Genomic DNA, 20,294 nt, shown 5'->3' on the forward strand with positions numbered 1-20,294 from the left:
CTAACCTGCTCCGTTCGCGGTAGAGAAGTCAGATGCAAAGGCCCGGCCACCTCCAACACAGACCATTGGCCGCTCAAGTTGGGCGGAGGGGTGTGGCCCGGTTGGGGGCGGGGCCCTGGGAAGCGCACGCCATTGGCTGCGCCGAGCGGGTGAGACCCGCGTGAGCACGCGCAAGCGTCGAGGGCGGGGCGACGGTGCTGTGTGTCGCGGGAGCTGCCAGGACTTGCGGGGGGCCGCTGGTGCCATGATCCGGAACGGGCACGGGGCTGCCGGCGCTGCTGGGCTGAAGGGTCCGGCGAGCCAGCGCACGGTGCGGGTGTGGTGCGATGGCTGGTGAGTGGGGCGGCGAGGGGCGGGCGGTCACCTCGGCGTCACGCACACGCACCGGCCGTTGGCGGATCCCGAGTCTTCTGAGGCCGCACGAGGCAACCTGGCCTCCGGTCACTCAGAAGTGTAGCGTGCAGACACGGGTGCATCGGGCGGTGCACTCCCCAAAACCGGAAATGCGGCTGTCTGTTCGCCTTAGGCTTTTGCCCAGGTTACCAGGGCTGGAAGGCCCTGAGCTTCTCTGGCAAATGAGCCCGTAACGTCTCTTTAAGAAAGTCCTGGAGCTGTCAACAAGCCGAAGAGATGTTGTTGGCCTTTCTATAACTTAACCATCCTCAGCCCTCCGTCGTGCCTACCCCTGGTGGGTGAGAAGGGCTGCAGAATGGCCGGTCACCAGGGCATCTCGGGATTCGGAGCGAATAAGCTCGACTTTGTGCGTTTCTTGATTGTTTTTGGTTTTGGTGCTGAGGATAGGATCCATAACCTTGTACAGGCAAGTGCTACATCACTGAATTACAACTCCAGCCCCCTTCTGTTCTTTTGGACCTGAGTCACCAGCAATGGCTTTGACTTCGTGTCAGTGGACTATGACCTTGGCCCCACCACAGTCCTGGGCCCAGTGCCACAATCCCAGATGCAGACTCTGACCTCTGATCTTGCCCTGCCCGTCTAGTGGGCACCAGGGCTGTCCCAGAATTTACTGGTTATCAATGTCCCACCTCCCACCCCATGCACTGTGGTGTTCACCTGACGATAACCCACTAGGGTTCTAGAGGAAGCAGAGCAGAACCTGTGGCCCAGCACTGGCCCCTGGTGAACAACACAGGTGATCCCAGTACACACTGGGACACCGTCAGTGCCCAGCCTGTTGCTGGCTTCTGCATAGCCTGACCTTGACAAAGTATTTGTGGCCAGACCTAGATTTGAGGATAAAAGCTTAGTGCCAGGTGACAGGCACTAGTTCCCTCAGAGAGCTAAGCCAGGCCATGGGGGTGGGGAACTGTCTGCTTGTCTCAGGGTAGAACGGAGTCTGCTCCCGACTCAGGACTGTTCACTTGTTTCAGAGCTTGAGTGTAGTTTGTTGATAGAGGGGTACTGTTCTTGTTTATGGAGCAGGAGGTTCCATGTTCAAATTCTGAACAAACTTTTGTATCTTGCGGGCTAGGGATGTAGCTCAGCCTGAGCTACAAGAGAACTTATTGTCTAAAAAGAAAGAAAGAAAGAAAGAAAGAAAGAAAGAAAGAAAGAAAGAAAGAAAAAGCAAAGCAGCAGCAGGAGGCACCAACAGGGCAGAGACAGCCTAAGACATGGGAAATGGCTGAAGGTGTGTCAGTGAGCAGCTGCCTTGGGATCTCACCAGCCAGGCCTTGCACCTGAATTTGTCACTCTTGTTAGACCTGGCACTGACCTGAGTCCTGCCCTAGGTCCAGTACCTAAGGTATGGGCAACTAAGAACCAACTTCCTTCTGTAAGTCCAACACTCTGGGATCTGGGCTAGGAGCCCTGATGGGGCTTCTCAAGAAGCAAAGATGTACCCCACACAAGGCTCCCAGTTTCCTGTCATATCAGTACAGGACCTGACTGCCCTGTCTGTCCTCACAGCTATGACATGGTGCATTACGGTCACTCCAACCAGCTACGCCAGGCACGAGCCATGGGGGACTACCTCATCGTGGGTGTCCACACTGATGGTAAGGTGTCGGCCGCTGTGCCTGAGACTCAGGCCAACCAATCAAGCCTGCAGGGCACAGGGAGAGGAGGTGGGGTGGGATGGGATGGGGTAGGGAGTGGGCAGAATGATTCCTGTAACACAGCCTGGTCCCAGCTATAGGCTGCTGTGGCAACACTGGACAGAGTCTCCTCAGCTGTATTGTCTGCCCCTATCCTGGTTCTTGAAACAGAAGAGGCTGATCCCTCTTCCTAATTAGAGGCCTTCCTTGTTAACCAGCAGATCCTGAGCACATGTGCCAGCCAGAGGACAGTGCTATTGGCACAGGGGCCTGCCTTGTGGCCTGACGCTAGATGACCACTGCACACCATTGCACACTTTGCAGCCTTGAGATCCAGGCTCCTGAAGACAGACACCACTTATTTTGTTTCATCCTTTGCTCTGTCCCTAGAGGAGATTGCCAAGCATAAGGGGCCCCCGGTGTTCACCCAGGAGGAGAGGTACAAGATGGTTCAGGCCATCAAGTGGGTGGATGAAGTGGTGCCCGCTGCTCCCTACGTCACCACACTGGAGACACTGGACAAGCACAACTGTGACTTCTGTGTTCACGGCAGTGAGTGGGCAGGGCCTGGAGGTGGGGGCTGGGCAGTCAGACCTGTTGACGAGTCACAGAGACAGCGGGCCTCTCATCTTATCTCATCCAATGCACACACCAGAAAGCTCTGGGTCCATCCCCCAGAGCAATGGCAAAGCAAAAGGGTACACTGGGGATGCAGAGTTCTGGTCCCTGGGGACTCTGAGTTAAGAAACCTGTTTATGAGCCTAGTCTGATGGCACATAACTATCATCTTAGCATTAGTACTGAGGAGTCTGAAAGAGGGACATTGAGTGTTCCTGATCAGCCAGGCAGTGGCAGCACACACCTTTAATCCCAGCACATGGGAGGCAGAGGCAGGCAGATCTCTGAGTTCAAGGCCAGCCTGGTCTATAAAGCAAGTTCCAGGACAGCCAGGGTTATTATCCAGGGTGTGTTATCCAGCCTTATCCCAAAAAGACTTCAAGATCACCCTGGGCTACACAGCAAGACATGTACCGCCCCCTCTCAAAATAACAACAAAACAGAAATCCTTTTCTGTGTGCATGTCGCCTCTAGATGACATCACGCTGACAGTAGACGGCCGAGACACCTATGAGGAAGTGAAGCAAGCCGGGAGGTACAGGTAGGTCCAGGGATTGGGGCTCAGGAGGAGACCCCTTCCTAGTTCTCATCGCTGTGTTGACATGCCCCACAAGGCGTTTGCCACCACCACCACCACCACACCCCCCTCAGGTGTGGAAAGCGCAGGACGGAGTGCTTTGCGTGGCCTCTGCACAGCGCTCCCAGGCAGAGCTCTGCAAGAATGGCCGCATTCTCGGTCCGCACTGTTTGTAGGGCATCCGTAGACTGGCAGTGTCTCCCGCGCCTCTGGAGAGCCGGCTTTTTACTTTAATTAACTATGACTTAAAGAGCCAGCTGTGGCCAGCGGCTCCTGCAGGGACAGAGCAGCCAGAGAATGCACAGCACAGCAGGGTCTGGGCATTAAGTCCTAAATGTGGCCCGCCTACTCCCCGGGGTTAAGTGGTATAGTTGAGTGAGCCCGTTACTCCTGCCCCAGTCCGGTTTTCTATCCTGGGTGGCGCTGGGTTAGGGTCGTGTCCCTCAGGTGGCTTCTGCCTGTAGCGGAGCCTCAGGAGTGTGTGCTGGATGAAAACCTCCACCTTACCTCTGTCCCAGAGAGTGCAAGCGCACCCAGGGTGTGTCCACCACAGACCTCGTGGGTCGCATGCTGCTGGTGACCAAGGCCCACCATAGCAGCCAGGTGAGTCCAGGAGGGCGGGGTCTGGGGTGTGGACACAGCCGGGAGGGAGGGGCACCTCCTAGCCACCCTCAGGTTTATCCTGTTTCTCTCCCCAACCATCCCCTTAGTGGGCTCCAGGGCCATGGCGTGCTGGTCCCAGGGTTGGCAATCAGGAGGGCAAGGTTCCTTAGTCTCTTGCCCTTGTGTGCAGGAGATGTCCTCTGAGTACCGGGAATATGCTGACAGTTTTGGCAAGGTGAGTACAGCCTGACTGGCTGAGGCCAATCTGGAAATACAGCTGACACTCCCACCCTCACCCCCACGCCCCCCTAGGCTTCCCATGGGGAAAGGTTGGCACAGAACTTCAGTATCTGCCCTCCTCCCTCTCTTTCCCAGTGCTGACCAGGTACTGACTGTCAGGCTTGGCCAGCTTCTGGATGCTGGGAGGGAGGACAGGCAAGAGGTGGCCAGTCCCAGCAGCCACTTCTTGGAGGAGGAGCAAGGACTGCCCACCTACAGGTGGCATCTAACCAAATGGCCTGGCCCTCTCTCCCTTTGTAGCCCCCTCACCCGACACCTGCCGGGGACACACTTTCCTCAGAAGTCTCCTCCCAGGTGACCAGATGGTGGCCTCAGGGTGCCGGGTCCCTCAGAGGGCTGTGTCTACTGGCCACTGGGCTCTTTCTGCGCCTGCTCCTGGTGGTGTGTTGCTAGGCAGAGCTGGTGTTGACTGCAGTATCTTCTGTGGCCACCGGGTGGAGCCACAGTCCTGCTAGCTACAGTGGTCCTGCGTGGCCTTACCATGGTGTGTCCCTGCCCCTGCCCCAAGTGCCTGCCTGACACAGCCCCCAGCTATGCTGCTGGGTTATTCGCAGGCTGGGGTTGGGGGGGAGTCCAGCCTATACTGCTCTTTGTATATCTCCCATCACCCACACCTACAAGAGGGGCACAGGGAGCCCTGGGCTCAGAAGAGTGACCAAGGGGAGGGTGCCGGGTGGGGGACATACATAGAGGCCTCTACCACTGACTGGTTCCTTCTCTTAACTAACAGTGCCCTGGTGGGCAGAGCCCCTGGACAGGGGTGTCCCAGTTTCTACAGACATCCCAGAAGATCATCCAGTTTGCTTCTGGGAAGGAGCCCCAGCCGGGGGACACAGTCATCTATGTGGCTGGTGCCTTTGACCTGTTCCGTATCCTCCTAGAGCCTCTGCTGCCCCAAAGTCATACCACAGAGAGGGACCCATAGACTCCAAGGCTCCAGGGTTGAGCTGGGTTGTAGTGGGTGCAGCCTTCATCAGGGAGAGTAGCAAGGAGTCCCCTGGGTACCGGCTGCTGTGGACAGAGCCCCTCCTGTACCAGCCCGTCACTGCTTCCTTAGTTGTTTCCCTCTTGGATCATGGGGTTGGGGATGGAACACGGGGCTCTGTGTACCTGAAGCAAGTGATCTTCTGTTGAGTACAACCCCAAGTCTTGCTCTCTTGAGACAGAATTTTCCTGTGTAGTCCAGGCTGACCCAGAACTTGCAGTACTCCTGCCTCCGCCATGCAAATGCTGGGTTTGCAAGAGAACGCCATCATACACAGCTAGTTACTGCTTCTTAATCTGGACGTAGACATCGGGCATGTGGACTTCCTACAGGAGGTGCACAAGCTAGCCAAGAGGCCCTACGTCATCGCCGGCCTACACTTTGACCAGGTCTCTGCCCTCTTCCTTGCTTCTCAGCACCCCATCAGCTGATGAGCCATGGGGTTCCTCAGGGGCCTTGCTGGGGTCAGTGTTGGGCACAGGTGTCCTCTAAAGGAGTGAGGAGACTCCAGGTGCCTAACGAAGGCAAGCTTGGTTCTCTTTTGGAGCCAAGGACACCCCTGCCTAGGGTGTTCAATGAGAGGGGGCACTTTTCCCAGCTTCTGCCCACGACGGCCAGCTGGGAGGGCAGGCACTGTTCATTTGAGGTCCTCCAGCTGAGCCAAACTCACTGGCCCTAGGAAGTGAACCGGTACAAGGGCAAGAACTACCCCATCATGAACCTGCATGAGCGGACGCTCAGTGTGCTGGCCTGCCGGGTGAGTGAGCTGGGAGTCAGGGCCAGGCAGCCGGGTCCAATTGATACAGTTTCTTTCCCCTACTGAGGAGTCTGGGGGGTCCCCTTTGCCTGCTGGCCTCAGCCGTGCCGCCGCTCCACCCCCCCCCCACCCCCCCACTCCCCCCCCCCCCCCCCCCCCCCCCCCCCCCCCCCCCCCCCCGCCGCTCCACCCCCGCTGGCTCCCCTGGGCCTCTTCTGCCTCCCACTAGCCCTGGCTCTCGCCAGGGAGGAGGACTGAGTGAGTTGTTTCACTGGCTGTTTCTGCAGTATGTTTCAGAAGTGGTGATTGGGGCACCATACTCCGTCACAGCAGAGCTCCTGAATCACTTCAAGGTGAGGCTTTGCTTGGAGTTCTCTTGAGTAGAAGAACATGATGCTCTTGCCTGTTTTCTCGGGTCTGGGCTAGCCCTAAGTGGTTGCCAATGGTGGCTCCCTTTCCAGGTGGACCTGGTGTGTCATGGGAAGACAGAAATTGTACCCGACAGAGATGGGTCTGACCCCTACCAGGTGGGTTGTCCCGGCCTGGGCTGCCTTTGGGAAGCAGGTGCAACCATTCTTGCCGGTATTAGTCTCCCATGGGTGGAAGGGCACCTGGGGGTGTTTTTATGGTCAAGAGACCTCTCATCTCCCGCTTCTCTTCCCATTGAGACCTCTAGGAGCCCAAGAGAAGAGGCATCTTCTGTCAGATTGACAGCGGCAGTGACCTCACCACAGACCTGATTGTGCAAAGGATCATCAAGAACAGGTGTCCCCTCCCTCTTCCCTCTCCCACTCCCCCCACCCCCGCGTTGGCAGTGGGCAACTGCCTATGTATTGGAGAGAACCAGCTTATTCCTGTCTGGCCTCAGGTTGGAATACGAAGCACGGAATCAGAAGAAGGAAGCCAAGGAGTTAGCTTTTCTGGAGGCCATGAGGCAGCAGGAGACACCACCTGGAGGGGAGACTGACTAGCTTCTGACTTGGAGATGTCATTTACACCCTTGCCCTGTGCCCACCTCCTCTCTTCCTGCCCTGCTCTGCTTCTGTGTCTTGGTGTCAGCTCACATAATTCCAAAGGAAACCGGCCTTGCTGAGGGTGCTGTTCCTGCCTGCCTGTGAGGTGCCCGCCTTGCAGCAGGCTCTCAGTCCCTTCCACTGAAGCTGCTCAGAGAGGGTAGTTAGCCCAGCGAGGCAGCCCCGTGGGCAGGATAAGCAGACACACCTGTGACTGGAGGAGTGTTGCTGTGTACCCTTGGCATCCACGGGTTCCACCTGCCACTGCCCCGGGCCTGGCTGGGGATACCCCTCCTGCCTGACTGGAAGCTGCACCTCTGCCCACCGAGCTTTGGTGAAAGGTCCAGAGGCGACCTCTGTTCCTGGGTCACCCTGCACGTGGGTACCTTCTACCTTGGGGCACGTTCTAGCACCCCATTTCTGACTCCTAGAAGATGCACTTTCCCTGATGGCTGGGCCAGCACGTCTGTCTTCCGCACAGACTTCCTGGTCTTCATTTTGTACCTCAGTGGCTGATGTAAACCTGTTTGGCTCAACTGAATAAAGCCTGGTGGGCAGTGCTCTGTGAGCACCTAGCCCCGGGAAGGAGCAGGAAACAGCCAGGGCAAGCTGGGTCAGGAGACTGGGAGCTTGTGCACCTGCCCCTGGCTCTCCAGTAGACTACGGATCTAGATCTGGGCGCCCTGGCAGGTGAACTCGGAGCCCAGCAGCTGCTGAGGCCCCTCTAGCTGCCTCTTGGTGGTTGGTTGTGGGAAGACTAGCTCATCGATGAAGCAACTGACAGGAATGGTGAAGCCCAGGATCCTCCCAGACATGGATTCTGGTGGGACTCTCCAATCCTGGCCCCTCCCTTTGAGGCAGGAGACCTTTGTGAATGTTTCAGATCTAGAGTCAGGATCTGGAGAAGGGCCACACATACCTCCAGCCTGGACAGTCCTCGACATCTTTTCCTTCCCCTGCTGCCTGCTAGGAATGGGTAGTGCCCACCCTAGGATCCCAGGGCTGTGAAATACCCTGAGCAGTCTCGGGCCAAGGAAGCCATCCGAGTGTGCTGCTGCCTAGACCCAGGGGCTGGTCCCCAGGGTGACCCTGCACAAGCAGCCATGGTCTTGTGCCACCCATGGCCTCTGGGTGGGGCATGGCTGGTGAAGGCACCACAGCTAGGAGGATGCCCTCAACAGCAGACTCGGTGCTCAGACCAGAGCTCAGGTACTCGAGGTGACACTTGCCTCACCCATGTCTCCATGGGCTAGGGGGAAAGCAGGCAAAGGTGAAACGGCTGCCCATTTGGCTCTGTGACCCAGACCATGTGAGGGACAGACCAGGCGGGCCATCGAGCCCTGCCATCCCTGGTGCTGTGGATGGATCTAAGGACTCCCGTGCAGTTCCGCCCCTGCTCTGGATCTGCACACCAGTTGTCCTCTCTGGTGTGTTACACACACAGTAGCTGTGTGCATAGTCCTTCAAGGCCTATGGGAGGAGCTTCTCCTGGGATGAGGCAGGATACAGAGCAGGGCTTTCTAAAAGAACCTTTGCGCTTGGACCCACATGCATGGCTCTGAAAGACTGAGGGACAGGATGGTACCGTCTGAGGATCCTTGGGGGGGGGGGGGGGCATTTTAAATGGCCTGCTACTATCTATGCCTGGTGCCTACTGCTTAAGAAAGAAGTCACCTGTTCAGACTCTGAAGTAGGGGTGGGGGCCTGTCCCCTTTCTGGCTTTGTGGAAGAGGGAAAGACCTAGCCAGGGCACAGAAGGGAAATCAAGCAATCACCCCCGGACCCACTCAGCCAAGCACCCGCTCACAGGAGCGCTTGTCAGTGTCTCCTCCGCTCCATCTCCTCCAGCAACCCTTGGCAGAGACAGTCTTGCTTCTTTATTCGTTTAGTCATTTGCTACGGAGCATGGTGGGAGCTAGGGGCCACAGGAGCCAAACCACGCAGGGCCTGTGCCACTTGAAGGAAGACTGGGCATATGGGCGGGGGAGGGGGGGGGGAAGTCACCGGCCGCAGCGTCTAGGTTTGGGTTGGGGTTCAGGGTTCAAGCGCTCTGGCACTCAGCCTTGTGCAGCGACAAGAAGACGTCCGCCTTACACTGGAAAGTCCCTCGGCTGTTGAGTTGTCTCTGGCAGCTCTGCAGGTTCGGGGTCACATCTTTGACACACAGGGCCTGGGTAGGCGGTGGAGGCTGAGGGCCCGCCCCTGTCCCACCAGCTCCCGCCACCCACCGCCTGCTCACACTCACTAGGCTCCTTTCGCTGGCGCTTATCTCCAAGTTGCGCAGAGGTCCGGTTCCCACTCGAAGTGCTGGGGACTCGGAGCGTCGCGTGGACTGGAACCTGTGGAAACTTGACAGTAGCCCCGCGGCGCGACCCACCGAGTAGTGGTGGGGTCCCGCCGCAGGCTTGTACCACGCAAGGGCTGGCGGCAGGAGCAGCGCCAGGGCGGCGGCCACCAGCGTCCTACAGCGGGCCATGGAGCAGGCAGGGGCAGGCAGAATGTAGCGGCAGGAGTCTGCGAACCAGGCAGGGCTTTATATTTACAATGGGGGCGGGGACAGCGGCAGGGAGGGGGACAAGGAGCGGGCGACAGGAAGGAGTGGAGCACGGGCTGCGAGTGGGAAATCAGTGGGATCTCACGCCCTGCGAGGCCTGAGTACTCCTGTCACAGATGGAGCAGAGAGGACTGGTTTCTCCCTTCCTCAAGTGAAACTGTCTTTTTATTGACCAGATGTATCAACGTCCAAGGGTGGACTGTGGACCGTCTTAGTTAGGGTACTATTACTGTGATGAAACACCATGGTCAAAAGCGACTTGGGGAGGAAAGGGTTTATTTGGTTTACACATCTCGAGTCACAGTCTGCTGTAGAAAGCCAAGGCAGGAACTCAGATGGGACATGTAGGCAGAAGCTGGTGCAGGGGTCACGGAGGAGAGCTGCTTATACCCCATGGCTTCCTCAGCTTGCTTTCTTACAGAACCCAGGACCACCAGCCCAGGGATAGCACCACTCATAATCAGCTGGGCCCTCTCTCATCAACCACTAATTGATTGATCCCCTCCCCCAACCCCCAGCTGGAGAGATGGCTCAGCAGTTAAAAGCGCAGCTCACGACTGCCTGTAACTCTAGTTCCAGGAGATCAGATGTCTTCTGGCCTCTATAGGCACTGGGGGAATGCATGCAGTACACAGACATGCTTTCAGGCAAAACATCTACATATATAAAATATAAATTATAAAAGAAGAAAGAAAATGTCCTATAGGCCTGTCTACAGCCTGGTCTTACAGAAGCGTTTTCTCAACTTAGGATATCTCCTCTCAGATGACTCGTTTATGTCAAGTTAACAGAAAACCAGCCGACACAGGGACCACCTTGCTTATTCTTTGGTCCTGTCCCAGGCTCACCAATAGGGTCTCACTCTCTAACCCAGATTGGCCTTGAACTTGGAGAAAATACCTCATCTTCCCAGGTGCTAGGTTGGGGTTATTTTTGTTTCATGCTCATGGTGGAAGATTCTGCTACTGGACTTGTCCTTTCTAAGGAGAAGTGTTGAGCTTGGGCTCCGGCCTTCAGAAAAACCTGGGCAAGCAACTCCAGACCCCAGGAGCAAGCAACTGCCATGCCCACTCTACACTAGGGGGTTGTGGTCTAGGAACCTTCTCTGCCTGTACTTGGCAAACAGTGGTTCAAATACTGGACACAAGAGGGTAACATATAAGAGACACGTGGTGTGTGCAGGGGCAGCCAGAACACGAATATGACAGTCTCTGGCCACGCAGGGCAGCACAGGTGGATTAGAGATAGGGCCCGGAGAAAGCCTCCTGAGAGGTCAATGGTGTAAACTTCCTACAGGGCCTTCTGCTCCTGCCTGGGAAAGGGGCTCAGGGCAAGCACAAGCTGTAGTGCTGGGTGTATCAGATGTCCTGACTTTTTTGGAGGAAGCTGGTGGAAGAACAATGGAGAAGAAAGGGGAGAAGCCAGGGACTCCATCTGCAGGGTGGGCATCTGTCCAAGGTTAGATGTGGCTTTCTGACCTCTAGAGATCGGAGATGGGAGATGGATGGAGTTAACCCCAAGGACAAGGGCTGCTGACACCGTGAGACAACACATCACAAAGAACCTAGGTGGTAAACGAAGTGTGTGGCCATGAAGGACTCTGAGGTGAGCCCAAATCTAGAAGGACCTCAGGAGCACTTCCTGCCACACAGGAAGTTGCTTCAGAGAGGATGGCCCGGAATGAAGTCCCTATAGAAAGTTCCTAGAAAAGGCATGGAGGTCTCTTCAAGAGCATGAGCAGACTGGAGATGGAAGAAAGACGCTAACAAGCTAGGACAGACCATACCTGTCTGCCCAAGTAGCTCCAGATCCACAAGTCTCAGCTTCCCTTTGCAGCTTTTGGGGACCCTCCGGCTGAGTCACACCATATCTCTACCCCTGAAATGGCCCCCTTCACTCCTGATAGCTGGGGCCAGTTCCAGGACCAGCATGCTGTAGATAGCCGACTGATACGAAGTTATAGTCTCCCAGAAGCACAGGTCGGCTTCACATAGGAGTACCTCAAGGATACCGTGCAAAGTGAGCCGACAATCGTGTAGATGATACAAACTGCTTGGAACCAGCCCCTGGCCCCTGGCGGTCTACTCCCCAGGCTGTAGAGCACACGGGGAGTGCGGTGTTACTAGGAATAGTCAGTAAGGACAAGGTGGTGACCTGACCTGGACTCCTGGATTCCAGCCTAAACTGGTTGCTACCCAGTTTAACACATTAGAGCTGGGCTACTGATAATCCCCACCCCCCTCAATGAAGGATGTCCAAATAGCTGTCCTTCCCTAAGACAGCAGAGGGCCCACATCCTCCTATACCAGACCTGCCTGAAGAAGAGACAAGAGACCGACCAGCTTGCTACAGCCTTCCCCAAAGATTATCTGGGCATGATCAGTGCCTGCTTAGCTATCTCTTCCTCCGACCAGAATGACTCTGGAAAAGCAGCTACGAGCTTTGCTCAGCTAGACTCCCAGCAGACTAGGGCAGCTGATAGGCTATGTGTGCCCTGCCAGTCCCCTCGACGCAAACACACCCTAAGGTCTTTGCCCAGCTTGGCTCTGCCCCAGTCTTTTCTACTCCTGTCTGAGTTGTGACTCAGATTATGATGAAGGTCTTGGCTTTATCTCATCAAGCTGTTTATTTATGAGTGTTCTCACAGTGCAGCTGCACCAATATGTCAAGAAAACAGGCGAGCAGAGGCCTCCAGCACGGCTCGGAACTTTAATGAGTTTTACTTATCGAATAAAAGTGTCAATGTGATGGGGAAACAAAACAACCAGCAAAGCTCCAGTCCTCGTTTCAACCTTGTGTCAGCCAAACAGAAAGCATCCTGTCCTCAGCACAGACCGAGGTCCCAGGGCACCATTGTGCTGTGTGGAGGGGACTCAGGACGGGGGGGGGGGGTGGGGGGATGGGGTGGAGGGGAGGCCGGGGCCGAGCACAGGCCTCACTCTTTGAACTTCCACTCCTGGCGACACATGGGGCAGTGCTGCTGCACCTGCTGCGCGTTCAGCCACTTGAGGATGCAGTGCATATGGAAACAGTGTGAGCACTGACCCCACACGAGGGGGCAGTCGTCACCAGGCACCTTACCTGCAAGGAGAGACAGGTCTTAGGTGAAGAAGCAGACAAGACACACAGAGCATGTGACAAGCCAGGCAGACACCTCTGGGACATAAGTAAACAGCTCTAGCCCATGGGCAGAGCCTCTCATGCCTCTTACATCAGAGAAGACAAAAAGTAGAGTGTGACTCAAATCATCCCCAGACATTGCCTGAAATTTCATGGCATGAAAGATCTACAGTGACTACCTCTATGGCAAGTGAAGTGTCCTCAGAGAGGAGGCCCAGCCTGGCCTGCTAGTTTCTGGTACCTTTCTTACACCTTTCTGTGGAAAATGGACCTGTAGTACCCAGAAGGTAACATTAATGGTCAAAGTGCCAAAGGTTCACAACCTGAGTGGAGACTCTCTGTCTTCATTACAGGCATCCTGGAGCCTGGAAATTTCCTTCCCTGCACATCAGAGATCTACTGCACTATGGACCCTGGGGACACTGGTGCTTCTGGGATAGTTACTAATGGGATTTATCAGCATCTGTTGCTTTCTCTTCTTCACCTGAACCCTCAACTCCTACTTCCATCCAGAGCCATCGGGTGGGAACAGGCTGCAGGCACTTTGCAGACCTGGAAATGTTTCCTCCATGGAGAAAGTCCAAGCAGAGATGGTTTATCACAATCAAAACCAATAGGGGGCCATAGAGCTAAGAGTTAAGAGCACTTGCTGATCTTGCCCAGGACCCAGGGTTCAGTTCCAGCTTCCACATGACAGCTCACAGCCAGGATGCCTGTAATAAAATTCCAGCAGCTCTGATGCCCTCTTCCGGTTCCCCCAGACACTGCACGCATGTGGTAAATACAGACATACACTCAGGCAAAACATGGAGGAGGGGTACAAGGAATGCAGCTCCACTGGGAGAATGTCCAAAGCCCTGCATTCTTCTCCCAGCCTCGCATAAGGGAAGAAGCGCAGCACTCTGGGAGGGAGGTGGAGGCCAGAGGGTCTGGGATCCAAAGCTATACTCAGCTACAGGAGGATTCTGAAACCCACCTAGGACACATGAGAAATAAGAGCCTGTTTAAAACAAACACTCCTGACTTCCATGGCCTAGAAAACCCTACTGAAGAAAGCAGAGCACAGAATATCTGCCCCACATCAGTACTGGCCTCACTGCACTCAGTCCACCCTGGGGGCACAAGCCCTGTGTCTGTCCCATCTGTGTCTACCAAGCCCCTCCTCTTCCTTTTTCTCTTTCTTCCTTTTCTCCTTCTTTTCCTTCCTTTCTTGTTTGTTTCTAGGACAGGGTTTCTCTGTGTACCCCTGACTGTCCTGGAACTCACTCTAGACCAGGCATTGAACTCAGAGACCCACCTGCCTCTGCCTCCCAAATGCAGGGATGAAAGCCACCACTGGTGGATCCTAACTCCAGCAAAACTCTGCTTGAAATCACCCTCTTCCAATTAGACTTGGACCCCCCACTAGCTCACCAACAGGGGTTACCAAGCTGGCCCATGTGGGTAGTGGTGCGGAGGAAGATACTGTCTTGTTCTCAAGATGTCCCTGCAGGCAGCAAGCTCAAGTCCTCAGTGAGTGTGCTGGGGGTGATTCATTCAAGGGTTTGCTAGTGCCCTGATGGAATTATTTTTTAGTTAAAAACCTCTTGACAAGACTGTTGTACCCTAAAGCCTCCTGGGTCCTGGAACAGATTTATCAGGGTTTTAGTAACTTAATTTTCACAAGATTTAATCTGAGAAATCTGATGCTATAGAATGCATCCAGAAAACCCACTGGCACAGACACTGTCACATTAAAACTGACTCCCTCTCGCTTAAACACATCCATGAGTTGGATGGACTAAGTTTCCCACTCTGCACAGCTAACAAGCTGTGTGTTAAGACAGCCTAGTCTTCTTCACATGGGAGACACTACATGTGTAGCCACCTAAGATGCTTTTTTGGACATCCATCTCTTTTGTGGAAGACCTAGCTGTGTTCTGTAGCCCATGGATGGAATCACTTACGCTCAGGTAGGAATGGTTCCATCTGGGATCAGCACAGCCACCCCCTCCATGCCCAGCCTTTGCCTTTAGGGGAGAGCTGCTACAGGGCTCCCTGAAAATGGTTTACAAACTAACAGCCAACCCAGTGTCACCGAAGTGACAAGCATGTGTCCTCTGCCTTCTAAATTGAGACTCGCTGTTTGTTTGTTTGATTTTTATTTTTTTGAGACAGGGTCACAGTGTGTAGCCCTGGCTTTCTTTGTGGTAAGAGAAATCAAACTTCAGGTAATTGGGTCCTTTTAATAATAGCCACTCCACAGCACAGAAAGCTGGGATAAAAGGTCAAACAGCAGGTCAGCAAAACAAATGAAACATTTCTCACACATTTCTTCTGTGTAGTCCTGGCTGTCCTGGAACTCACTCTGTAGACCAGGCTGGCCTCAAACTCAGAAATCTGCCTGCCTCTGCCTCCCAAGCGCTGGGATTAAAGGCGCGCACCACCACTGCCCGGCCTCCAGCTCCTTTTTCATCTTTGTTGACTCCCAACTAACTTCTTTCTCCTGGGCTGGTTCCACTCCCTGTTAACAGCTTTCCTCAGCAGACAGCCCACAGCTTTGGCATCTCTTACATCTTGGGGTCTCCAAGGCAGCTTCAATGTTACAGCTCCTTATTCCAATGTCTGGGATCCACACATGAGCTTCTGGGCTCCTCCAAAGGGCTGGCATCACTTCTCCAGTCTGCCCTGTGTAGCACTCTAAGCTCAGGTTGATTCACTCCACCACTGCTGCTGTTCTCGGGGGTCACCCCCATGGTACTGACATCTCTAATACACTGGGGTCTTCTGCTGCAACTAGGCTTCACCAATAGCCTCTCATAGGCTCTCTTCATGGTGCCAAGCCTCAACTCCTTTGCATGACCCCTTCAGTCCTGGGCTGTCAACTACAACTGAGGCTGCACCTTCACCAACGGCCTTCCATGGTCTCTCACAGTGCCAAGCCTCGGCTGTTCTTCATGACCCCTTCATGCCTTCAAAACCAGTACCACCTGGGTGACTCTTACACATTATCAAACATGGCTCCAGCAGGCTGGCCTTGAACTCAGAGAGCACATATTATCAAGTACGGCTCCAACAGGCTGGCCCTGAGCTCAGAGAGCTGGTTAGCTTTGCCTCCTGGGATTAAGGCTACCCACCTCCATGCCTGAATCTAAACTTATAATCGATACGCACCTCCATGCCTGATCTAAACTTATCTGGGTGGGATCTTGCCCAAAGTTCACTACTCCCTTAATTCAATTTAATCTCCTTGAACATAATATTCAGCTCTATTCTACTTCCTGGTGTGCCTTTAATACCTGAACTATATATTTTGTATTTTTCCTTTTTCAAGTTGCTTCTTTTCACTAACGTGTTCATATAAGAGTAACCTTTAGTAACCACACAGCAGAATTTACACTCAGCTGTTTTAAGACTTCCTCTGTCAAAGCAATTAATCTAAATCTTTTCACCTTAGCCTCAGGCAGACTCTTCAGACAAGGGCAAAAGCAGCCACATTCTTCACCAAAATACCACAAAAACAGCCAAATACTGAAATTCTTCTCCACTGAAGACTCTTGGGCCAGGTCTGCACAATTCAAATCACTCACAGCAACAAAGTCTTCCATATTCCCACTAGGATAGCCCATTAAGTCCCATTTAAAGCATTCCAATGTATTCTAAATCCAAAGTCCCAAAATCCACATTCTCCCAAACAAAAGCATGGTCAGGCCTATCATAGCAATACCCCCAGTCCCTGGTACCAACTTCTGCCTTAGTTAGGGTTTTACTGCTGTGAATAGACACCATGACCTTATAAGGACAACATTTAATTGAGGCTGGCTTACAGGTTCAGAGGCTCAGTCCATTATTATCAAGGTGGGAGCATGGCAGCATCCAGGCAGGCATGGTGCAGGAAGAGCTGAGAGTTCTGTATCTTCATCTGAAGGCTGCTAGCAGAACACTGAAGTCTAGGCAGCTAGGATGAGGGTCTCAAAAGCCAACACCCACACTGACACACCTATTCCAAAAAGGCCACACCTCTAAATAGTGCCACTCCCTGGGCCAAGCATATTCAAACCATGAGAATTCTTTTTTTTTTTTCCTGGTTTTTCGAGACAGGGTTTCTCTGTGTAGCCCTGGCTGTCCTGGAATTCCCTCTGTAGACCACGCTGGCCTGGAACTCAGAAATCCGCCTGCCTCTGCCTCCCAAGTGCTGGGATTAAAGGTGTTCGCCACCACTGCTCGGCTTAACCATGAGAACTCTTAAGGGTGATTTTGTTAGTGATCTTGGGTTTTTGTTTTTTTGAAGGGATATGTGTCTCACTATGTAGTCCTAGCTGGAACAGAACTCATAGTCCAGTCATGAGGATGCCTTTAATCCCAGAGCTTAGAAAGTAGAGGCAGACAGATCTCTGTGAGTTCAAGGCCAGCCTGGTCTACAGAGTAAAATTCAAAAACAGCTAGGGCTATGCAAGAGAGACCCTGTTTCAGAAAAGAAAAACAAAAGAAAAACAAAGATAACATCTAGATTTTCTCAAAATAATGAAAACTCTGTGTACGTAGTTACTAATCACAAGTGATACAGATAAAAATTGAACCAGAAAAATCAAGGATTTAAGAAACTCCCATCTTGCAGGGCGGTGGTGGTGCACGCCTTTAATCCCAGCACTTGGGAGGCAGAGGCAGGCGGATTTCTGAGTTCCAGGCCAGCCTGGTCTACAGAGTGAGTTCCAGGACAGCCAGGACTACACAGAGAAACCCTGTCTCGAACCCCGCCCCCCCCCCACCCCCCGGCAAAAAAAAAAAAAAAAAAAAAAAAGGAAAAAAGGAAAAAAAAGAAACTCCCATCTCTTTGATTACATCAAGACGATTAACTCTTGTCTGATCCAGATGATCAGCTATTGGTTGATCCATATGATTAGCTCTTGGCTGATCAAATTCAGTTTAAGCTAGGCATGGTGGTGCTGCATAGCCAGGAATTGCTACTTTGTAGGGTTTTTCTTTCTTCCACCCTTTAAACCCCCTAACTCTAGGTAGGAAAGAAAAAAGGTTAGAGGGTAAGGGAGTGTTGTGTGATTATATTGTTCCCACTGATCGGGGCATCCAGTTCCTTGGGGCAAGTTTGGTCTTCAGAGTCCAGATATTTAATCTTTTCTTCTAATCCTTGTTTCTTCTTTGTGCTAGACTACTTGACAAATGGCAACAAACTAAACTGCCCATACCCAGGCCCTAGCATTTATGCATCCTTTGAAAAGTCCCTCAGAAACTATCCACTGCCTGGGAGCCTCAGAGGCAGCCCCACATCCCACATTTGGAATTAAAGCAAAAACACATTCTTATAACATTTCTGTGGGGCTGGAGAGATGGCTCAGTGGTTAAGAACACTGACTGCTCTTCTAAAGGTCCTGAGTTCAATTCCCAGCAACCACATGGTGGCTCACAACCATCTGTGATGGGATCCAATGCCCTCTTGTGTGGCTGAAGACAGCTACAGTGTACTCATATAAATAAAATAAATAATTAATTTAAAAATAACATTTCTGTGGTTTTAAAGGATGCAAAATTCTCACTGCAGCCAGCACACACCCTTAGTCCCAGAGCTCAGGAGCCAAAGGCAGGCAGATCTCTGTGACTTTGAGACCAACCTGGTTTACATATAGGGAGTTTCAGACTAGCTGGGGCTATATGAGATCCTGTCTCAAAAGATAACTGTGTTTTCATCTCAATGTAATCAAACATTTCTACTTCATATAACATACCAGGAACATAGGAGTCATACAAACAAAAAAGTATAAGACCTTTTGCATTCTGTAAAACACATTAAGATCATAAAATTCAAGCACCTCCAAAATAGGAGTAAAAAGAGGATGAAAGACCAAGAACACTGAGATGCTGAGTGTGGCCCAAACCCCAGTAATAAGACATCAGGGAGCACATGTTAGAACCAGGATGCTGTAGCAGTAAGACATGGCTGAAGTGTATAGCTTGTATCTATTTAAAGCTTACAATTCTTTTTTTTTTTTTTTTTTGGTTTTTTGTTTGGTTGTTTTTGTTTTTTTGAGACAGGGTTTCTCTGTGTAGCCCTGGCTGTCCTGGAACTCACTCTGTAGACCAGGCTGGCCTCAAACTCAGAAATCCGCCTGCCTCTGCCTCCCAAGTGCTGGGATTAAAGGCTTGTGCCACCACCGCTCGGCAAAGCTTACAATTCTCAAGCACAAAAGCCCAGCAAACATGACAGCATGGTAACCATTGTCTGAACTTCAATTTGCTGGGCAGGGGTATCCTAATTTGATCTGCTTTATTTTGAGAAAACACAAAATGAAAGTACTATTCTGAGAAGTTAAGGGATCATCACTCTGTAGCCCAGGCCGACTTCAACTTCAAGATACTCTTGCATCTGTCTCCTAAGTGGCATTATGGTCTGTGCCACTATGCCCTGGCTAAAACAAGTGTTTTTGTTTGATTGACTGTTTTTGCAACAGAGTCTCACTGTGTAGCCTTGACTGGCCTCCAACTCAGAGATCCAGCTATTTCTGTCTCTGTTCTCAGATACTGATATTACAGGGGTTTGCCACCATGCTGGATGGACTGTTTAGACAAACGTCAGCTTGAAGTAGTCTGTTTCTTTTCTGTCAACTTTCCTTCAGGAAATAAAGGCTAAAACCCACGTTCCCCACGCCTTTTATCAAGATAGGGTTTTTCTTTGTAGCCCTGACTATCCTGGAACCTGCCCTGTTCACCAGGCTGGATACAAACTCAGAGATCCTCCGGTCTCTGCCTCCCGAGTGCTGGTTTTGAAGGCTAGTGGAGCAGGCCAAAGTTCTGAGAACAGAAGGAGACACTTACAGTCTGGACAGCAGCCATTAAACGCCATCCTGCAGATGCCGCAGTTCTCATCATTGGCTACCCAAAGCCAAGTAGCCACACCATTCCAACACTTAATTTTCACCTTCATGACAGCAGAGCCCGCGACCTGAGGGAAGAGGCTAAAGTTAGTATGTAATACTACAGCATCTGAGCATTAAAGTCACGGAGTTGCGACAAGTGCTGTACTCCCAAGAACACAATCTTCCAAAAACTTCTTACGTCCCGTCAAAAAGAAGGCAAGGAGAGCCTGTTGGAAGCAACGACACGCTTCCGAGTTTGTTTTGTCACGTTTAAGGATGTCTTTAAAGATCTGCATTCACGTAGCCAGGCATGGTGGCACACGTCTTGAGTCAAGGGGCAGAAGCAGATCTCATTGAGTTGGAGATCAGCCAAACAGGAAACAAAAACAAACAAACAAACAAGATCTGCACTCAACGCGAAACTTCGATTTTCACAAACCAGGGCCTCGCTTTTAAAGATACGGGAAGAGTGACAGTCACTAATCCGCCAAGTTGCAGCGGGAACGCGCACGCCAGCTCGTTAGGAGACTGAGCCTTCGAGCAAACAGAACAAATATCGGACCCCCAGACCGGCCCGGACCCCCAGGATCGCACCTGAGGGACGCGAAACCCGGGGTGCGCACGCTGCGTGGCACCCAGGCGAAGCGGAGGGTCTTCCGGCCTCCGGGGGAGGAGCAAGGCAAGCCCCGCCCCCTCCGCGCCCTCGCACCTTCGCTACCTAATCACGAGGCGCCCCGCCCTTCCGTTGCTTCCGCGCGGGAAGGTATAAAAACGACCGTGCCGCGTCTGGCTCCTCAGAAGTAGCGCCAGCCGTCCGAGGGAGTGGTACGCAGGAGCCCTTCCGGACCGCGCGAGCCGAGGC

At 52.8% G+C, this 20,294-nt stretch overlaps 3 protein-coding genes across 7 annotated transcripts; 1 reads left to right on the plus strand and 2 right to left on the minus strand.

Moving 5' to 3' along the window:
* Positions 1 to 100: 100 nt before the first annotated feature.
* Positions 101 to 7,506, plus strand: Pcyt2 (phosphate cytidylyltransferase 2, ethanolamine). 2 transcript variants are annotated; one of them, XM_034504626.2, is made up of 14 exons: positions 103 to 333; positions 1,930 to 2,018; positions 2,448 to 2,609; positions 3,150 to 3,216; positions 3,771 to 3,855; positions 4,046 to 4,090; positions 4,396 to 4,449; positions 4,886 to 5,024; positions 5,447 to 5,529; positions 5,820 to 5,897; positions 6,185 to 6,250; positions 6,359 to 6,424; positions 6,574 to 6,662; positions 6,766 to 7,506. In XM_034504626.2, the coding sequence occupies exons 1-14, from the start codon at positions 245 to 247 to the stop codon at positions 6,866 to 6,868; spliced, it is 1,215 nt and encodes a 404-aa protein (XP_034360517.1). In that variant the 5' UTR covers positions 103 to 244; the 3' UTR covers positions 6,869 to 7,506. The 2 variants fall into 2 exon arrangements, with proteins under 2 accessions (XP_034360518.1, XP_034360517.1); XM_034504627.2 differs by lacking the exon at positions 4,396 to 4,449 and having other exon boundaries at positions 101 to 333.
* Positions 7,507 to 8,772: 1,266 nt separating this feature from the next.
* Positions 8,773 to 12,014, minus strand: Npb (neuropeptide B). Of its 2 annotated transcripts, none has more exons than XM_034507232.2 (2): positions 9,156 to 12,014; positions 8,773 to 9,044 (listed from the first exon to the last, which is right to left on the minus strand). In XM_034507232.2, exons 1-2 carry the CDS (start codon positions 9,384 to 9,386, stop codon positions 8,952 to 8,954), a joined length of 324 nt encoding a protein of 107 aa, XP_034363123.1. In that variant the 5' UTR covers positions 9,387 to 12,014; the 3' UTR covers positions 8,773 to 8,951. The 2 variants fall into 2 exon arrangements, with proteins under 2 accessions (XP_034363123.1, XP_034363122.1); XM_034507231.2 differs by having other exon boundaries at positions 8,773 to 9,080.
* Positions 12,015 to 12,159: 145 nt separating this feature from the next.
* Anapc11 (anaphase promoting complex subunit 11) lies at positions 12,160 to 20,293 on the minus strand. Of its 3 annotated transcripts, none has more exons than XM_034504721.2 (3): positions 20,151 to 20,293; positions 19,392 to 19,518; positions 12,160 to 12,545 (listed from the first exon to the last, which is right to left on the minus strand). In XM_034504721.2, exons 2-3 carry the CDS (start codon positions 19,498 to 19,500, stop codon positions 12,400 to 12,402), a joined length of 255 nt encoding a protein of 84 aa, XP_034360612.1. In that variant the 5' UTR covers positions 19,501 to 19,518; positions 20,151 to 20,293; the 3' UTR covers positions 12,160 to 12,399. The 3 variants fall into 3 exon arrangements, with proteins under 3 accessions (XP_034360612.1, XP_034360611.1, XP_034360610.1); XM_034504720.2 differs by having other exon boundaries at positions 20,142 to 20,286; XM_034504719.3 differs by having other exon boundaries at positions 20,027 to 20,179.
* Position 20,294: the final 1 nt, after the last annotated feature.

This window comes from Arvicanthis niloticus, chromosome 6 (assembly GCF_011762505.2).
Source record: "Arvicanthis niloticus isolate mArvNil1 chromosome 6, mArvNil1.pat.X, whole genome shotgun sequence".
In the NCBI taxonomy this organism is placed as follows: Eukaryota; Metazoa; Chordata; class Mammalia; order Rodentia; family Muridae; genus Arvicanthis; species Arvicanthis niloticus.

Coding starts and splice junctions, on each gene's coding strand:
- Pcyt2 (XM_034504626.2), top strand. CDS start 245: ATGATCCGGAACGGGCACGGGGCTGCCGGCGCTGCTGGGCTGAAGGGT. Junction 4,091..4,395: donor ATGCTGACAGTTTTGGCAAG/GTGAGTACAGCC, acceptor CTCCCTTTGTAG/CCCCCTCACCCGACACCTGC. Junction 5,898..6,184: donor TCAGTGTGCTGGCCTGCCGG/GTGAGTGAGCTG, acceptor CTGTTTCTGCAG/TATGTTTCAGAAGTGGTGAT.
- Npb (XM_034507231.2), bottom strand. CDS start 9,386: ATGGCCCGCTGTAGGACGCTGGTGGCCGCCGCCCTGGCGCTGCTCCTG. Junction 9,081..9,155: donor GCGCCAGCGAAAGGAGCCTA/GTGAGTGTGAGC, acceptor CCGCCTACCCAG/GCCCTGTGTGTCAAAGATGT.
- Anapc11 (XM_034504721.2), bottom strand. CDS start 19,500: ATGAAGGTGAAAATTAAGTGTTGGAATGGTGTGGCTACTTGGCTTTGG. Junction 12,546..19,391: donor TAATGGCTGCTGTCCAGACT/GTAAGTGTCTCC, acceptor CTCTCCTTGCAG/GTAAGGTGCCTGGTGACGAC.